This window comes from Aegilops tauschii, chromosome 5 (genome assembly GCF_002575655.3).
Source record: "Aegilops tauschii subsp. strangulata cultivar AL8/78 chromosome 5, Aet v6.0, whole genome shotgun sequence".
NCBI classification, from domain to species: Eukaryota; Viridiplantae; Streptophyta; class Magnoliopsida; order Poales; family Poaceae; genus Aegilops; species Aegilops tauschii.
Genome location: NC_053039.3, coordinates 428,882,472 through 428,899,968, shown reverse-complemented (window position 1 = coordinate 428,899,968; position 17,497 = coordinate 428,882,472). Strand labels below are relative to the sequence as shown.

Genomic DNA, 17,497 nt, shown 5'->3' with positions numbered 1-17,497 from the left:
GTGTGTTTTCGGGGTCCCTTCCGGCAAGCTGCTCGGCTTTCTTGTCTCCCACCGAGGGATCGAGGCCAACCCCGAGAAGATCAAGGCCATTGAAAGGATGCGCCCACCTCATACCCTCAAGGAGATGCAGAAGCTGGTGGGACGTGTGACTTCTCTGGGGCGCTTCATCTCCAAGCTTCACGAGCGTGCCCTGCCATTCTTCAAGGTGATGAAGCGGAAGGGTTCCTTTGAGTGGACCCAGGAAGCGGATGCAGCCTTTGAAGACCTCAAGAGGTACCTCACAAGCCCGCCCGTCATGGTGGCACCCCGCTTCCGCGAGCCCTTGGTGCTCTACCTGGCAGCTACCCCGCATTCGGCCAGCGCGGCGCTCGTAGTGGTCCGAGAGGAGCGCGTCAGCACCCAAGGGAGGCCCGGCGACCCTCAAGAGGCCGCGGGGCTCTCCCGGGCTCCCCACACCTCCTTTGTCTGGCGACGCGCGAGGGCCCCCGCACCCCACCAGAAGCAAGCCGTCGCCGATGCCCCGCGCCTCATTGAGCACCCTGTATACTTTGTCAGCATGGTGCTGCGGGACGCATGCGCATGCTACCCTATGCAGTAGAAGCTCCTCCTCGCACTCCTAGTTGCTTCTAGGAAGTTGTGCCATTATTTCCAAGGCCACCCCATCAAGGTTGTCTCCGCATACCCCCTGGAGAAGGTGTTGCGCAGCCCCAATGCCACTGTCCGAGTCGCCGAGTGGAACATCGAGCTGCAAGCCTACCAGCTGGAGTTCTGCATGACCAGGGTCATCAAGGGAGCGGCGCTTGCCGACTTCGTGGCAGAGTGGACGGATACCCATGATGGGGAGCCGCGCGAGGACCAGTCCCTCTCGCCCGGAGACGAGGTGCCCACTGGTTGGTCATGCACTTCGATGGCGCCTTCTCCGGGAAGGGCGCGGGAGCTAGGGTCGTGCTCCTCTCCCCAACCAAAGACAAGCTCTACTACGCCGTCCAGCTTTGCTTCCAGTGTGGCGAGAAGGTCTCCAACAACATTGCAGAGTACGAGGGCCTGATCGCCAGCCTCAAGGCCGCTGCCGCTTTGGGGATCAAGCGCCTCACCATCAAAGGCGATTCCCAGCTCCTCGTGAACTTCTCCAACAAGGGGTACAAGCCGAAGGACGAGCATATGGCGGCATATATTGAGGCGGTAGGTAAAATCGAAAAGCATTTCCTGGGCTTGGAATTGGAGCATGTTCCACGCAGCGCGAACAAGGAAGCCGATGATGTCACCAGGCGAGCATCCCGCCGCGAGCCTCAAAACCCTGGCGTCTTCGAAGAAAGGCTCTTCAAGTCGTCAGCTGCACCCCCGATCGTTGGCACGAGCTACCGCCTGCACCAACCACGGGCGCCCCGGTTTGTGGCCTGACCTCGGGAGCTCGCCTACTTCTGGCATTGGAGCCCCAGGCAGGCAGATGGGTTGAGGAGCTCAAGGCCTACCTGCTCCACGGCACCCTGCCAGAAAAGGACGTGGAAGCAGAGCGCGTGGCTCATGATACGTCTCCAACGTATCTATAATTTTTGATCGTTCCATGCTATTATATTATCTATCATGGATGTTTTATATGCATTATTATGCTATTTTATATCATTTTTTGGGACTAACCTATTAACCTAGTGCCCTTTGCTAGTTGCTATTTTTTCCTTGTTTTCCTCTTTTACAAAAAGTCAATACCAAACGGAGTCCAAACGGAATGAAACTTTTTAAGGATTTTTCTTGGAACAGAAGACAACCACGAAGCTTCGGGAAGAGATCATAAGACCCACGAGGGGGCCACAAGCCCTAGGGGCGCCCCCCAGGGGCCCCCTAGGCTTGTGCCCCCCCCCCCCCCCCCCCCCCGTGGATCTCCTAGCCCTAATCTCCACTTTATAAATACCCAAATATTCCCCTTACGTCAGAGGGCACACCAAAAATACTTTTCCACCGCGGCAAGCTTCTGTTCTCGTGAGATCCCATCTTGGGGCCTTTTTCGGCACTCCGCCGGAGGAGAATTCGATCACGGAGGGCCTCTACACCAACCTTGCCGCCCTTCCGATGATGTGTGATTAGTTTATTGATACGTCTCCGTCGTATCTATATTTTTTTATTGTTTCCTACCAATATTATATAACTTTGACATACTTTTGGCAACATTTTATATGATTTATTGGACTAACCTATTGATCCAGTGCCCAGTGCCAGTTCCTGTTTGTTGCATGTTTTTTGTTTCGTAGAATATCCATATCAAATGAAGTCCAAATGCGATAAAATTTTACGAACATTTTTTTGGAATATATGTGATTTTTGGGAGGTGGAATCAACGCTAATGGAGGCCCACGACCTCCACAACCCACCAGGGCGCGCCGGGCACCCCTGGCGCGCCCAAGTGTCTTGTGCCCCCCCGTAAGTCGGTTGGGGCCTTCTTCAGGCGCAAGAAAGATAATTTATGAAAAAATCGTGTAAAAATTTCAGCACAATCGGAGTTACGAATCTTCAGTAATTTAAGAAATGGTGAAGGGCCAAAAAACAGGAACGTGAAACAGAAGAGAACAGAGAGGGAGATCCAATCTCGGAGGGGCTCCCGCCCCTCCGCCGCCATGTAGGCCATGGACCAGAGGGGGAACTCTCCTCCCATCTAGGGGGAGGCCAAGGAAGAAGAAGAAGGAGGGGGGCTCTCAACCCCTCTCCCCCCGGTGGCGCCGGAGCACCGCCGGGGCAAGGATCATGACGGCGATCTACATCAACAATCTTGCTACCGCCAACATCGACTTTCTCCCCCTCTATGCAGCGGTGTAACACCTCTTCTCCCCGCTATAATCTCTACTTAAACATGGTGCTCAATGCTATATATTATTTCCCAATGATATATGGCTATCTTATGATGTTTGAGTAGATCCCGTTTTGTCCTATGGGTTGATAGATGATCATGATCGATTGGAGTTGTATATTTTATTTTGGTGCTGTCCTACGGTGCCCTCCATGTCGCGCAAATGGAGGGATCCCCACTGTAGGGTGTTGCAATACGTTCATGGTTCGCTTATGGTGGGTGGCGTGAGTGACAGAAGCACAAACCCGCGTTTGGGGGTCATTGCGTATGGGATAAAGAGGACTTGATACTTAATGCTATGGGTGGGTTTCACGACCTTAATGATATTTAGTAGTTGCGGATGCTTTCTAGAGTTCCAATCATAAGTGCAAATGATTCAAGTAGAGAAAGTATGTTAGCTCATGCCTCTCCCTCATATAAAATTGCAACAATGATCACTGGTTTAGTTATCGATCACCTAGGGACAAATGACTTTGTTGTTGACAAAAGCTATCTACTTTTATTGTCTTGCATTTTACTCATAGTTTTATTCTCGTAAGTACTTCTAGTTTTATTCGTGCAAACTATCCTATCACCTACAAAATAGTTTCATACTTGTTTTAGGTAAAGCAAACGTCAAGTGTGCGTAGAGTTGCATCGGTGGTCGATAGAACTTGAGGGAATATTTGTGCTACCTTTAGCTCCTCGTTGGGTTCGGCACTCTTATTTATTGAAAAAGGCTACAAACGATCCCCTATACTTGTGGGTTATCAAAACCTTTTTCTGGTGCCGTTGCCGGGGAGCAAAGCGTGGGGTGAATATTCTTGTGTGTGCTTGTTTGCTTTATCACTAAGTAGTTTTTATTTTGTGCTCTTGTTTTCTCTCTCTAGTTATGGGTAGGAAAAGTAAAATACCAAAAAATAGTTGTACCTACTAAACCAATGGTTGAAGAACCACCCAAAATCTATCGTACTATTGAAGCTTTCTACTTGGATCATCTTCGATCCCTATGTGCTCGTGCTGAAACCCCAACTAGCTTAAATGAACATGCTTATTTTGTGCGACACCGCTTATCTCAAAAAGGGAAACTTTTATGGCATCATATTAATAGTTTGTATTGTTATGCTTTGAATTTATGTGAAATACATGATTTTACTTGTTGTTCTGAAGACCCTAAAAAACACCTTCCCTTCCAATGTGAGTTTAAGGATAATGGAATTTTATATTCTTATGCCAAGGGTGTTTATAATTATTATGATATTGAAAAAAATTGAAGAATTTGTTGCTTTTAAGGGTGCTTATGAAATTGCTTCTTTGATTGAAAAGTTTGATGCTACTCTTTACAAATCCGAAAATTTTGCCATACTTAAATATTGCTACGAAAATTATTCTTCTAATGCTTATATTAAACCATATATTGAGGACTTCTTCACTGTCCAAGAAGAGATTAATGTTTTGCAGGAGTCTATGGAAGAAGAAATTGGTGAAACTGTGAGCTCATTGGATGAAAAAGATGACGAGGAGAGCCAAGAACAAAGGGAGGAAGAGCAGATTAGCTACCCGTGCCCACCTTCTAATGAGAGTAACTCTTCAACTCATACATTATTTAATGCCCCTTTGTTCTTACCAAAGGATGAATGCTATGATCCTGTTGATTCATTTGAAATATCCCTTTTTGATGAACTTGATGCTTGCTATGCTTGTGGCCATGATGCCAATATGAATTATTCTTATGGAGATGAACTTGCTATAGGTCCTTATGTTAAGAATGAAATTGTTGCTATTTCACCCACGCATGATAGTCCTATTATCTTTTTGAACTCTCCAAACTACACTATATTGGAGAAGTTTGCACTTATTAAGGATTACATTAATGGGTTGCCTTTTACTGTTGCACATGATGATTTTGATGAATATAATATGCATGTGCTTGCCGCTCCTACTTGAAATTATTATGAGAGTGGAACTATATCTCCACCTCTCTAGTAAGCACTACCTTCTATCCTTACTTTTTGTTTTCTGTTTTATTAGTTAAATAAAATAAATGCCATGTTTTGTCTGTTTTCTGAATTTCCCGTGCAATAAAAAAATGACCCAAAAATAGAAGTTCTCAGAATGCCCTAAAAACTTAATACGAATTTTTCTGAATATTTAAGAATTTGTGGTGCAAATAATACCAGAGGGGGGTGCACCTGGTGGGCACAACCCACCAGGGTGCGCCAGCACCCCCTGGCGCGCCGTGGGGGGTAGTGGTCCCCACGTGGGCCCCCTCACTTATCTGTTCATCCCACATTGTCACCTACCTCCAGAAAAAAAATCCCTCATACTCTCTTTCCCGTGTTTTTGAGCTCAAACCCGCGGATTTCGATCTCTTTGCTCGAAGCTCCGTTTCCGAAACTGTTTCAGGGATTTGTTGCTTGGTATGTGACTCCACCATTTGTCCAATTAGTTTTCCTTTTAGTGGTTTATACTTTGAATAAATAGCTACTCTTGGTGCTGCTGTAGATGTGCTTGCATGTTGAATTCTTAGTGTTCTAAGTAGTTTGAATGCTTGCTATGGCCTCTATGTATCCCTATGAGTAGTTGCTATCAATTTTGTGAAGTTTTGTTGGGAAAATTTTGTGAACTAAAAATTCAGATTTTTGTTCATAGGAAAAATTGTACGCGGACATGAATATCTTTAGGAAATTTGGCTCTAAGAAGAACTCCAAGGGTGTTATTGGGGAGTCTTCTGACAGTGATCTCCGCCCTCGGAGGTTGGCGGAGGTACGGCCGTGCGAATGGCCGCACACCCCGTTCCTGCAAGAGGCTGGAATTCATGAGGAGTTCATGCAATTTATTGCCAATGCTGGTCTCACCGACTTCATCGCAGATGAGTGTGACCAACACCAAATCCTCACAAACATGTTTGTTCAAAGTTTTACTTTCCTGCCTAGAAATAATCCTCCTGAAGTGAGTTTTGATTTATATGTTGAAAACCATCAGATACCACTTACTGAGTTTTGCAACATATGCATGATCCCGTCTGATGGGAGCTTGGCTGAGCCTAGGCCGACTAAGTTTGAGGACTTCTGTCGCACTTTGACAGTGGGTGATGAGAGGGGAGTGTCAGCCATCACTACCGGTGGCTTACATTTTTCCTGCTGTTCGTTACTTTGCATATTTCATCACCAAATGCTTGCTTGCTAGGGAGAAGGTAGGTGCACTTAGTTCACCAGACCTGGCTGTTTTACGTCGTGCAGTAGAGGGCGACAACACTTATAGCTTGGGAGCTATTGTGGCTCGTCACCTCCATCTTAATAGATCTCAGGGTAAAATACATGGTGGGATTTTTGCTACTCGTTTGGCGGCTCACTTCGAGGTTGAGATACGCCCTCATGATTACCCTCTGACCAAGGTTTACCTAGACCAGGCAGCCATTTATCACCATCACTTTCCTGCACATGATAGTCCTAACATTGCCATTCCTTATAACTTGGTCTATAGCGTTGACACTCGTGATGTTATCCCCTTGCCTGCACCTGCTTTGTTTGATTCTGTTCCCAGGGGCGGATATCGAATTATGCATGCAGACATCCTCGCCTACTGGAATGCTCACGCTGCTGCAGAGGCTACACAGGCACCTCAGCAGTGGGATGTGTGGATGCCCGCTCCTCAGGATCCCTACTACCCTCCAGGCTACTGATCGATTACCAACTTAGGCCAAAAGCCTAAGCTTGGGGAAGTACGTGTTTCTCACCGACATTATATTCATGTTCACTTATCATTCTGTTTGTCGGTGCTCACACTTTTTCATTGTATCATCCATGCTTAGATTTATTTTCTTGCTTTCTTCTTATGTGTTTGATTTTTTTTAGAAAAAACCAAAAAAAATTAGTTGTAGTAATTTAGTTTCCATGCATGCTTAGTAGTAGCACTAAAAAGAAAATCCAAAAATATTTCCTTGTTCTTCTTTTGCTTGTTGGGAGCTTTCCCGTGTAAATAGTTTTTCTCGTTTTTGCTTTTCCCTTTTATTTGCTTGTTCAAGAAAACCAAAAACTCCAAAAATATTTCAGTGTGTTTCTCTGAACTTCTTTTCTTTTTAGGGTTTTTTACATCTATGCCCTGGTTCCTTAGCCATACTCATTCATCCCCACGCTCTTAACTTTTACTCACTTTTCCACACTCCCTTGCCCAAAACCCTCAGAACTGGTCACAAACGGTGGATGCCGTCGGGTCATTGCTTTGACCGTTAACTCTGACGAGTGGGGCCGCGCAGACTGTGTTGCCCGTTGGACCTGGTGAGTGGGCTCGCGGCGGACGGTGCCGCGGTTAGCCCGTTGGGCCGTGGTTAGACTTGGGTCGTGCGCGCGCCAGAACGACAGAAGCCCGTTATGCATGCACGACATGTCCAGCTAGCCTGCATGCATGAACGTAGCTAGCCTACCTGCATGCGCCGCCGCCCGCTGCCATGATGCGCTGACCGGCCTCTTTTTCACGCGAGCCGCCACGGACGCTCACCGGCCCCATTTTCACGTGAGCCGCCACGGACGCAGGGACGGTTGCTGCCGCTGGTTCGTATCATCTCCCACGCGTGTCTCCTCGATGTAGAGCATTGTGTCGGATGTGGGGTTCCGGCAAACCCTTAAGGTTCGAACACTGGGGTGCGCGCGAAGTCTTTCCCTCCTACCGATCTACGCCCTAACTCGCTAAGATCTCGCGGACGAACTCGTCGAACTCGCAACACAGAAAGGCACGAGGTTTATACTGGTTCGGGCCACCTTTGTGGTGTAATACCCTACTCCAGTGTGGTGGTGGTGAATTGCCTCTAGGGCTGATGATGAACAGTACAAGGGAAGAACAGCCTCCTGAGGTTGAGGTGTTCTTGTGGGTAGGCTCTCGACTGGGTTGGATCAGGCTAAGATGAGATGCCTCTACTATGGTGGCTAGCTCTACTTATATAGGCCCTGGTCCTCTTCCCAAATATCGAGCGGGAAGGGAGCCAAAACAACGGCGGGCAAATTTGAAGGGGGACAGCTAGTACAAGCTATCCTGACAAAAGCGGTCTTCGCCTGTGAAAAGCTCTGGCGGTGATGCCGTCTTGGGCTCCACGATGACCCCGTCTTGCCGTCCTCCCGGTCTTGGTCTGGTTGCATCAATATAGCAACCTTTTCCTGATGCCTCGGTACTCTTAGCCCGCGCTGGCCTCCTTAGCACCAAAGAGGAAATAAAGACGCTGCGAGCTCGCGCCCGCCTGGCGCCCGCCTGGTGTCGTTCGTCATGGCTCACGTCACGAAGGCCTCGTGAGGTTTACCCCGCCTTGATATCTCCGCTCCTCGTGAGCCTGCCTGGATAGGCCACTCCAGAGGAGGTCTTGCGTCGTCCCCCTCGCGAGGCTTGGACCCTTGCGAGGGTCTTGGATGCCTTGTTGATGAAGATGGGCCGTACGGCCTGCTGGCTTAGCCACGCTGTGGGCCGCAGGCAGGCAAGTCTAGGGACCCCCGTTCCCAGAACGCCGACACATTGTTTCACACTTTTTGATCCACTCACATCTATTCAACGTGGCAATTAAAACCTGTTGGCAATTAAAGTGGCATATCGATCGACGCGGCTCGTTTGAGCGTAGCAAATCCAGAGCACGGCTGGTGCCACTCCCCTTCGCTTCCCCTTTCCCTATTTAAACCACCACCCCTCCACCTATTCTCCACACATCCATTTGCGCCGCCCCCTTCTCTTCTTCACCAAAACCCAGAGCACTCTCAAAGCGAGGCGAGGATGCAGTACAACGGCCCCACCTTCAAGCTACCACCGACCGTGCCGGAGAGACGATATCCAGCCGGCGTCGTCGTGGAGAGGATGCTCCGCGTGTGGGCGTTCTCACGCTGGAGGGGTGCAAGGGGGTTTGCTGAGTGGTTCCTCCGTGCGGGCTTCGCCCACCTCCCGGCGGGCTCGCCGGTGATGTTCCGACTGGATGAAGTGCGTCCAAACTCCAGGACTCCGCCGATAGGGCTCACCGTCACCTTCACCAACAGATTTGATGTGTACCACCTCCTCGGCAAGGTGTTTTGGTGTGGATGCAAATTCATCGCATTCACAATCCACGACATCTTCACAAACTTCGACTGCATCTTCCCCACCCGCGATGGTATGCACAGCCTCCCCTACTACATCGGCCAGGATGGCATGGAGAGGGAGCAGTGAAGAGAAGGCGCAGTGAAGATGGTGGTGAAGTCCCGGTCTCGATCGTGAGCTTTTCTTGCCCTAGGGTGTTAGGGCTTTTTATCTTTTATATATTTCTATCTTAATTATGTCGTTGATTGTACCGTGAACTTTTAATCTCTGTCGTGTTATCCCCTCCCTAAGAACTTTGTTATGCTTGTTACCCTTAGTTGATTTTTTTTGAGAAATGCTACCCTTATTTGATATGTCGTTGGTTATTAGTGTTTTCGCTTGCTATTTCTATCTTATTTGACGTGAGATAAATCGCTAGATGGATATGGTGCCGTACACGAGCCCTTCTACTAAATCAATCAATGATTGAGTATTCCTCAATGAAAACCAGCAAGTTTTCGCCCATTTAGAGTAGGGTCAAGTTTTAGCACGCGGATAATGGAGTATTTGAAGTGTCAAAAAGGAAACTAAAGCTAGAAAAATGAGCCATGTTGATGTTGAAAAGAAGAAGAAGAAGAAAAGCTATTTTTTTGGATTTTTGGTGGCCCTATTCCGTATATTGTATGAACAAAAACAAGCTAATTTTTGAATAATTTGTGGACTATGCTATGGTTTAGGGTGCATTATGTTTTATGTAAGAAGTATGCTATGGTTGCTACTCTTTATGTTATGGATGTATGCTTGCTACGTGAGATATCGGTCGACGGATATGGTGCCGTAGCCGAGCTACTTCTTAATAAAAAACAAAAACAAAAAATCATGTATACAATATTTTTCTTGCAACAAAACTTGTTTATAATACCCGCATGTCAAAAAATGAACCCAAAAATGAAAGTGTTGTGTCTTAGGCTATATACAGAAGGAAATTGCCATGATATGTACATATAAATTTGACATGTGCAAGTCCAACAATAAATCGATTTGACATGCACTATTTTTCTTCGGCATGGCAAACCATGGATTTACCATGGTAATAATCAAGGTTAAACAGAGCCAGCGCGTGGGCCTTCGACACTCAACGCGATGAGACGGCCCAACCAGAGCTTAGTTTAAATTTGGGCCCTAGAACTACTTTTTTCTGCGGTCGGTGTTGTCTGACGAAACTGACGAAACTAACGGGTACCCAAAACTGACATGATCCACAAATTAAGCAACACAGAGCATAGAGCACATGATCCACAAATTTAACCAAATTGTAGAGCACATGATCCACAAATTAACCAAATCCTAGAGCACATGACACCACACTAATAACATCTCTAACGAGTGATGACCAGCAAGTAAGCAAATCCTAGAGCAACTACACAAAAGTAAAAGGGATAGAATCCTAAAGCTATCAGATTCACCTGCTTGTTCAATTGAATCATCTGCTTCAAGTTCTTGTTCATCTTCTTTATTTCCCCCTTCAGATCTGCATCCCCAACTGTCACAGCAGCACTTTCAGAGACCAAATTCATTGTTGCTGACGGCAGATTGAGCTCCCGGGTTGGGGCCCCATTGAATTGAATCCGCTTAACGTAGTCATCCAGCCATTCAAAATGTGTGCATTTCTTCACGATGTGAATCGAAAAAATGAACCCTAAATCCCAGATTTAAAAAGAATTAAAAGCAAATAGAAAAAGAAATCAGAGAAAAATCATGAGATCTAACCTGCCCCTTTGGCTTGCTCTCGCATTTCACGAGCTCGCGCCCATACTTGCCATTCTTGACCTCCTTCCAAGTCAACCGTATCAGTGGCGCGCTGCATGGGTAGTCAGGACATCGCTGCATGGGAAGTGGACCATACTGGGTCCATGAGGGGTGGGAGGCTGAAGTGGAGCTCGACATATCACCCAAAGTTGCCGGAGAAGAAGAAGCAAAGGAGTGGCTCCTCTCGTCGCCGGAGAAGAAGTAGCAGAGGAGGAGTGGCTCCTCTCGTCGCTGCAGAATAAGCACCAGAATAAAGGGGTACCCGAAGAAAGGGGAAGCACAACCAACAAGTCTCGCGGATCGCCCCACGATCCAATGATGCGGAGCCGTCCATGTGATCCAATGGCGCGGAGCCTGGTTGCAGCCTGCCCTCGAAATTACTTCTAGAAGACCACATCTGAGGGCTCTCGCTTGGTGCTAGGGTATGATCGTACGGCTGACGTTTGAAGCTAGGTTTAGGCGAAACCCCGCGGGGTTTAGAGGGGTTTTGAGCTGGTCAACGGGGTTTCAAAGGCTTTGACTGAGCATAAATAATTTATAAAAAAATCGAAAAAATATGAAACCTTCGCCGTTCGTCGTTTTATAGGACACACTAATGTGAAAAAATACTAAACTTGGTATACGTACATTTAGAGAAAAAAACCTAGCTAGCACGATCGAGGTAAAATGAGCACCATTAATTAAAAAATCAAAAAAATATAAAACTTGCGCACAATGTTGTCTTGTGTGACATGTTACCAACCAGAAATCAAAAACTTTGTTTGTGGACATTTTCATGAAAAAACCTTCACACATATGAGCTATCATGTACAACATTTCATAGAGACCAAGGAGAGGAGGTAGGGTTTCCCTTCGGTTTTTGAATTTTTTAAAAAATCAAAAAAATCAGCAAAGCTTGATTTCAAAGTGAATAAGAAGGATCTGAACTTAGTTTTCCATTTTCATATGGTAAACTTAGTTTTTACCCTAGCTTGGGGCTGTTTACCCTAGCTTGGGAGCTCATTTGGAGCACATTTCTCATGACTACAAGTTTTGTAGATGCAAAAGAGATCGGATTGATCACCCTAACGTTTATAATAGTTCAGCAAACTGTGCAACTCACACCACAGAGGAATGGACTGAAGTGTTGGTTCAAATTCAAAGTTTGCCTAAAATTAAAGTTTGCCTCGGTAGTTCAAATTCAATGTTTACATATAAATTATTACACCTTACAAGTTTTCACAGTACTTCAAATTAATGACAGAATCCTTATTACAAATCTTTAAAGTTCAAAGTTTATGACTTGCATTCAAGTTCAAATTCAAATATTTGCCTTGATCCTTGTGTTCCGGGATGGGTTAACCGTCTTGCTTCTGGTTTCCCTGGCTGGGATATTTTGTGCTTTTGAAAGCTTTGTCTTGTTGCTTCTGATCTTCACTTCTGGTGGTGGCGGTTTTGTTGAGCTTTGACTGATCGAGCAAGTGATGACTAGTTGACGGTCATCTGTGGGCTCACTAATCTTTCAAGGAACTTCAGACAAAATAACTTCCTCCTCTCTTATAGCGTCAAAACCTTCATAAGCCATGGTTTCAAATTCCGCATCAGATGATGGTTCAACCGAAGTTTCTTCCTCTCTAGGTCTTTTCTGTCTTGTGCCTCTAATTATCCTAGAGCTGGGTCAAACAGAAATAAGCTTAGCCATCGATAAAAAAGAGAACAAATGCAAAAAAATGGAAAGATTGCACACATACCAAGCTGCTACTTCAGTTGCTTCATTCTCTAAACTTGTTGCATTATCCTCTGATGCTGCATTATCCTCTAAACTTGCTGCATTCTCCATTGCTATTGCATTCTCCTATGCATTTGCTGCTGCCCATTGTTCCTCTTCTCCAAATGATGCATCAACAGGATTGGTACAACGCCTAGCAATATGCCCTAAGATACCACATCTTTTGCACTTACGCTGTTTTTTACACGACCCTCTTCACCAGCTCTTATCCTGTTTTTCCTTGGTCTTCCTGGTGGTATACTCAGTACAGGAGAATGGAGTTTGAACCCTGGGTCTACTATGTTCCATTGGTCTTTTCCCAAGAGTGCAGGCACATTTTCAGCATAAGCAGCCCTAAATTTGGCAACAGAGAAATATTCAGAGCAATACTGATCAACTTCACCATCTTCACCTCCAATAACAGTCATGAGATGTAGGGCATGTATGCACCGCTTCCCGCGGATCTGCCATTGCCTACAGCTGCATTCATTGGTTGCAAGGTTCACTGGATATCTCCATTCCCTATTTTTACTGTCAATGTATGTCACCTCAGCCTCGTATGTCGACGGTCGAATGCATTTCATTCTTTGTCCTCTTGACTTGGCATGCAATGCCTTAATCAGAGATGGAGCATAAGATGGCCAACATATTGTGTTTCTGCAATTCTTTTACGAAGAGCCATCTTTACCATGATCATCTGCATGATCTTATCAAATGCTTGCCACAACAAAAGCCCTTTCACTGACTTGAACTTTGCATTGAAACACTCAGCGAGGTTATTGGTCACATAGTCTACTTGGCAGATTTCATTGAATTTGCTTCTTGACCACAGCTTTCCATGATGTTCATCCATGTACTCCTTCACCAAAGTATTATGAGCATACAACACTGTCAAATGGTGCTCATGCTTCCTTAAGCTGCATGTGTATGATGCTGGCCATAGATTCTATGCATTCCCTATGTTCCACTCCAGGGAATACAATTTCTACTGCAGTTTCTAAACCCTTGCAAGCATTTGTGTGTATAACTCAACCTGAGGTTGTACCTATAATGTTGTGCAACTGCTGCAGAAACCAAACCCAACTCTCCTCACTCTCTACCTCCAACACACCAAATGCAACTGGGAATAGCCAGTTGTGTCCATCAACTGCAGAAGCTGCTGCTAGCTGGCATCTCCATCTTCCATTCAAAGCAATCGCATCGACAGCCAAATGGGGCCTACAACCATTCAGAAACCCCTGCCAGCAAGCCTTGAAACAAACAAAAGCCCTCCTGCCCTTTTAATTTGTACTTAACTGTATGCTTGTCAATCTCTACAACACTCCCTGGACTAGTCGTCTCCACTTCAGCTTTGAAGGTGTAAAGCAACTGAAAACTCTCATTCCATGGACCATTAGTCCTATCAAGAGCCCTTTCCTTAGCATAGAAAATCTTCATGCATTGTACATTAATCTTGTACTTCTCAAATAGCTTCCCATGGAGTGCTGTTGAACCAATTGTTGGTGTTTCCCTCACCCAATCCAAGATTGCATCTGCCACCCACCTAGTCTTTGCAAGCTTAGATTTTTCATTTCCCCCTCCCCCTCCAGGTGGGCAAGTGTGCCCGTGTGGGTTGCTTTTTATCTGAAACAAAATGAAAAATGATGTCAAATACAATAAAGAAATAGTACACATGATCTGAATATAGAATGGATAAATAATCTGATAACAATATTCAGTTGTAATACCTGAATCAATTTGCTCTTTCGCATAGTGGATGCATGCAACCTCCACCTACACCTATCATAAGGGCAATGAACAGTGAATCTTCCTGGCTCACTCCTATCAACCTCATAAGAGTTTTCAGTGAGAATGCAATATGTAGTCACTGCATTACGACAGTACACTATCGATTCGAATACGGTTCCTGGAGTAAGGTCAGGATTCTCCCTGTTCCACTCAATTGTTGGCATGTCCTCACCATCATATTCTTGTAAAACTAAGGAGTCGATGTTCTCCTCCCTCTCTTCATCATCAGTGTCATCAAATCTAGCACGGCTGCTAGGCTCCTCTGCATATTGATCTTCCACTGCCTGTTGACTGACTCTTTCTACCAGTTCAGGGAATAGAATCTCATCCTCATCATCATGTCGAGGCACTTCCTCGTCAGGATCTACATCTACTTCTACATCAGGTGCAGAAGGGAGAGGAGAAGTGGTAGAATTAGCGGCAGCCGACATGTTGTGGCTTTCAGAACCACTAGGTTTACTTGGTCTCAACCTACAAGGAGTGCGAGGACGCTCGCTATTAGCAAAGACAGATGATGTCTGAACACCCTTCGGGATACGTTGTTTGCGTACCTGAAGCACACCAATATGGATTTTACCGAAAGGGCTGTCAGCATTCAAACTGAATAGCAATCCCAGATGCTCATCACAAGTTAATGGGAGAAATCTCTGCTCGGTACCGTCGAAATATCTCAGTTCAACAGCATCGGCAGGGTTCCACGGATACTCACAACAGAGTGCCTCGCGGAAATCTCTCAACAAAACGCTGGTTTCTACCACTTTAGGATAGAAAAATCCAGAAATCACACACGGTTTAGTTCCACGCAGCTCGCTAGTTTCCATTCTAACCGCCAGCCGAAAAGCAAGTGCAGGATCAACCCTATTCGAATGAAATAAGATAAAGGGCGCAGTTAGGCCGATTTTTTTTAGATAAATTGCGCGGATTCACGCCAACGGTGGTCAAATACAGCCTAATTTACGGATCTCCTAATCAATTTGAGAGGAAAATGATGCTTACCCAGGTGGAATCCATGAATTATCAGCCTCTGATTCAACCCAATCATCTCCACGGTCGATGGGCCGGACGGGGTGCCCCCCCGACATCGCTTCCTAATCCTCGATGGGGAGAGAGGGGTAGATGCGGCGGAGGCAGCACGACTGCGGCGAAGGCGGCACGACTGCAGCGGAGGCGGCAAGAGTGCGGCGGAGGCGGCACGACAGCGGCAGAGGCGGCACGACGGCGGCGGAGGGGGCGGCGCGGAAGCGACTGTATCTGATTCAGGTTACCGTGAGTGTCAGTTTCGTGGCCCCACTGGTTACCACGTAACGGTCAAAATACGGACTCCGCCCTACGCGGCCCCACTAGTCAGAGTTAACTTTCAAGCCATTGACCCGACGGCAACGTCTGCTGTGACCAGTTCTAAGGGTTTCGCGCAAGGGAATGGGGAAAAGTGAGCAAAATTTAAGAGCGTGGGGATGAATGAGTAGAACTAACGAACCAGGGGACAGAAATAAAAAACCCTTCTTTTTATTCGAGTCTTACCGAGGAGAAGACCACGATGAAAATGTTGAGTGGCTCTCATATGAATAACTGTTGAACCAATAAGAGCACATTTTACCTTGTCTTCTCCTGTTGAATAAAATGTTTTGCAGATTCCAGCTTAGTCCATGGCACTCTTGCACTATTATTATTTTCTTATCATTCGATCGTGCAAGTGAAAGACAATAATGACGATATTCGAATAGCTGGCTGTGGCAAAGAGAAACTGGTATGAACTTGACTTGTTCTTGTTGTGTAAATATGTTTAACCTAGTGCCCATGATTCAGCCCATTATGATTAAACCTGTTTGCAATGACAATTAGAGATTATAGTTTCTCAGTCCATGCATAAGTAGCTGGGAGTTGATAATGATCTATCTTGGATATCAACATAGCGTTAAAATGATTGTGATGTAGTATGATGATATGGTATCCTCCTCTGATTGTTCGAGTGGCTTGACTTGGCACATGTTCATGCATGTAGTTGAATCAAAACCAACATAGCCTCTATAATATTTATGTTCGTGGTGTTCATATCCTACTCATGCTAGTGGCCAATGTTACTTGTGCATAATGCCTGGTTATGATCGTTGTTGCTCTCTAGTTGGCCGCTTCTCAATCTTAATTGCTAGCCTTCGCCTGTACTAAGTGGGAATTATGCTTGTACATCAAAAACCTTGAACCCAAAGTTATTCCAGATGAGTCCACCATACCAACCTATATAGGGTATTACCCTGCCGTTCTAAGTAAATTTGCATGTTCCACCTCTAAAAACTTCTAAAAAATTATCCATTTTGTGTGCCTGGATCATTCATGGAACGACAGGAGGTGGTCGATATCTTCCATGCTAAGCGGGTTATTCTCAGGTCGAGTGTTTATTCACTCACCATCGCACGAGAAAATGGGCAGTAATAGGGATGCCCAGTCCCAAACTACAAACATGAAAAAGAGTCCATCTCTTGAATAATCAATCAAAAACTCCCAATGGAGTAAAAACCTTTACTTTCCGCTTGGGAACCGCCACTAGCATGCTTAGAATAGAAGATGTTGATAACTAATGGTCGTGAAGTGAATGAGAAGGGTGCATGTCTCAAAATATCATTCATCTCTGTTTTAAAAAACTGAGCTCTGGCACCTCCGCAAATCAATGCTTCCCTCTGTGAAGGGACTTTCTATTTACTTTTATGTTGTGTCATCACCTTCTAAAACAAGCGCCAGAACCTGAGAGCACAATTGTCATGATTTATGCATTATGTATAGCTAATGTTGTGTGCATCATGACTGGATCTTTTCTACCATGAATTACAATGTTTAGTCGCTACTTGAACTTTGGAGGTGCTCTGCATTTTATGTTTTGCGATCTCAGAAAGGGCTAGCGAGATACCACTATTGTCATATTATATCATGGTTGTTTTGACAACATGTTGCTGTTTGAGATATCTTATTATTGCTCGCTAGCTGATTATGTCATTGATATGAGTCATTATAATCTTTAAGAGTTATTGTCGACATGGTTAGTATAATGATGGCTGAAAACCTGGGTGCTGTTTAAGCTTATTTATGCAAACAAGAGCAAAACAGTTCGTAAAAGTTTTTGTTTCTCACTTTCAGTTTATCAACTGAATTGCTTGAGGACAAGCAAAGGTTCAAGCTTGGGGGAGTTGATACGTCTCCAACGTATCTACTTTTTCTCACGCTTTTCCTCTTGTTTTGGACTCTAATTTGCATGATTTGAATGAAACTAACCCCGGACTGACGTTGTTTTCACCAGAACTACCATGGTGTTG

At 45.6% G+C, this 17,497-nt stretch overlaps 1 protein-coding gene across 1 annotated transcript; it reads left to right on the top strand.

Annotated features, from left to right (window-relative positions):
* The first annotated feature begins 897 nt into the window (after window positions 1–897).
* LOC141022949 (uncharacterized) lies at window positions 898–1,401 on the top strand. Its single transcript, XM_073499239.1, has one exon. It carries the CDS (start codon window positions 898–900, stop codon window positions 1,399–1,401), a length of 504 nt encoding a protein of 167 aa, XP_073355340.1.
* Window positions 1,402–17,497: the final 16,096 nt, after the last annotated feature.

What these genes read in the sequence shown, in the direction of transcription:
- LOC141022949 (XM_073499239.1), top strand. Translation starts at nt 898, where the DNA reads ATGCACTTCGATGGCGCCTTCTCCGGGAAGGGCGCGGGAGCTAGGGTC.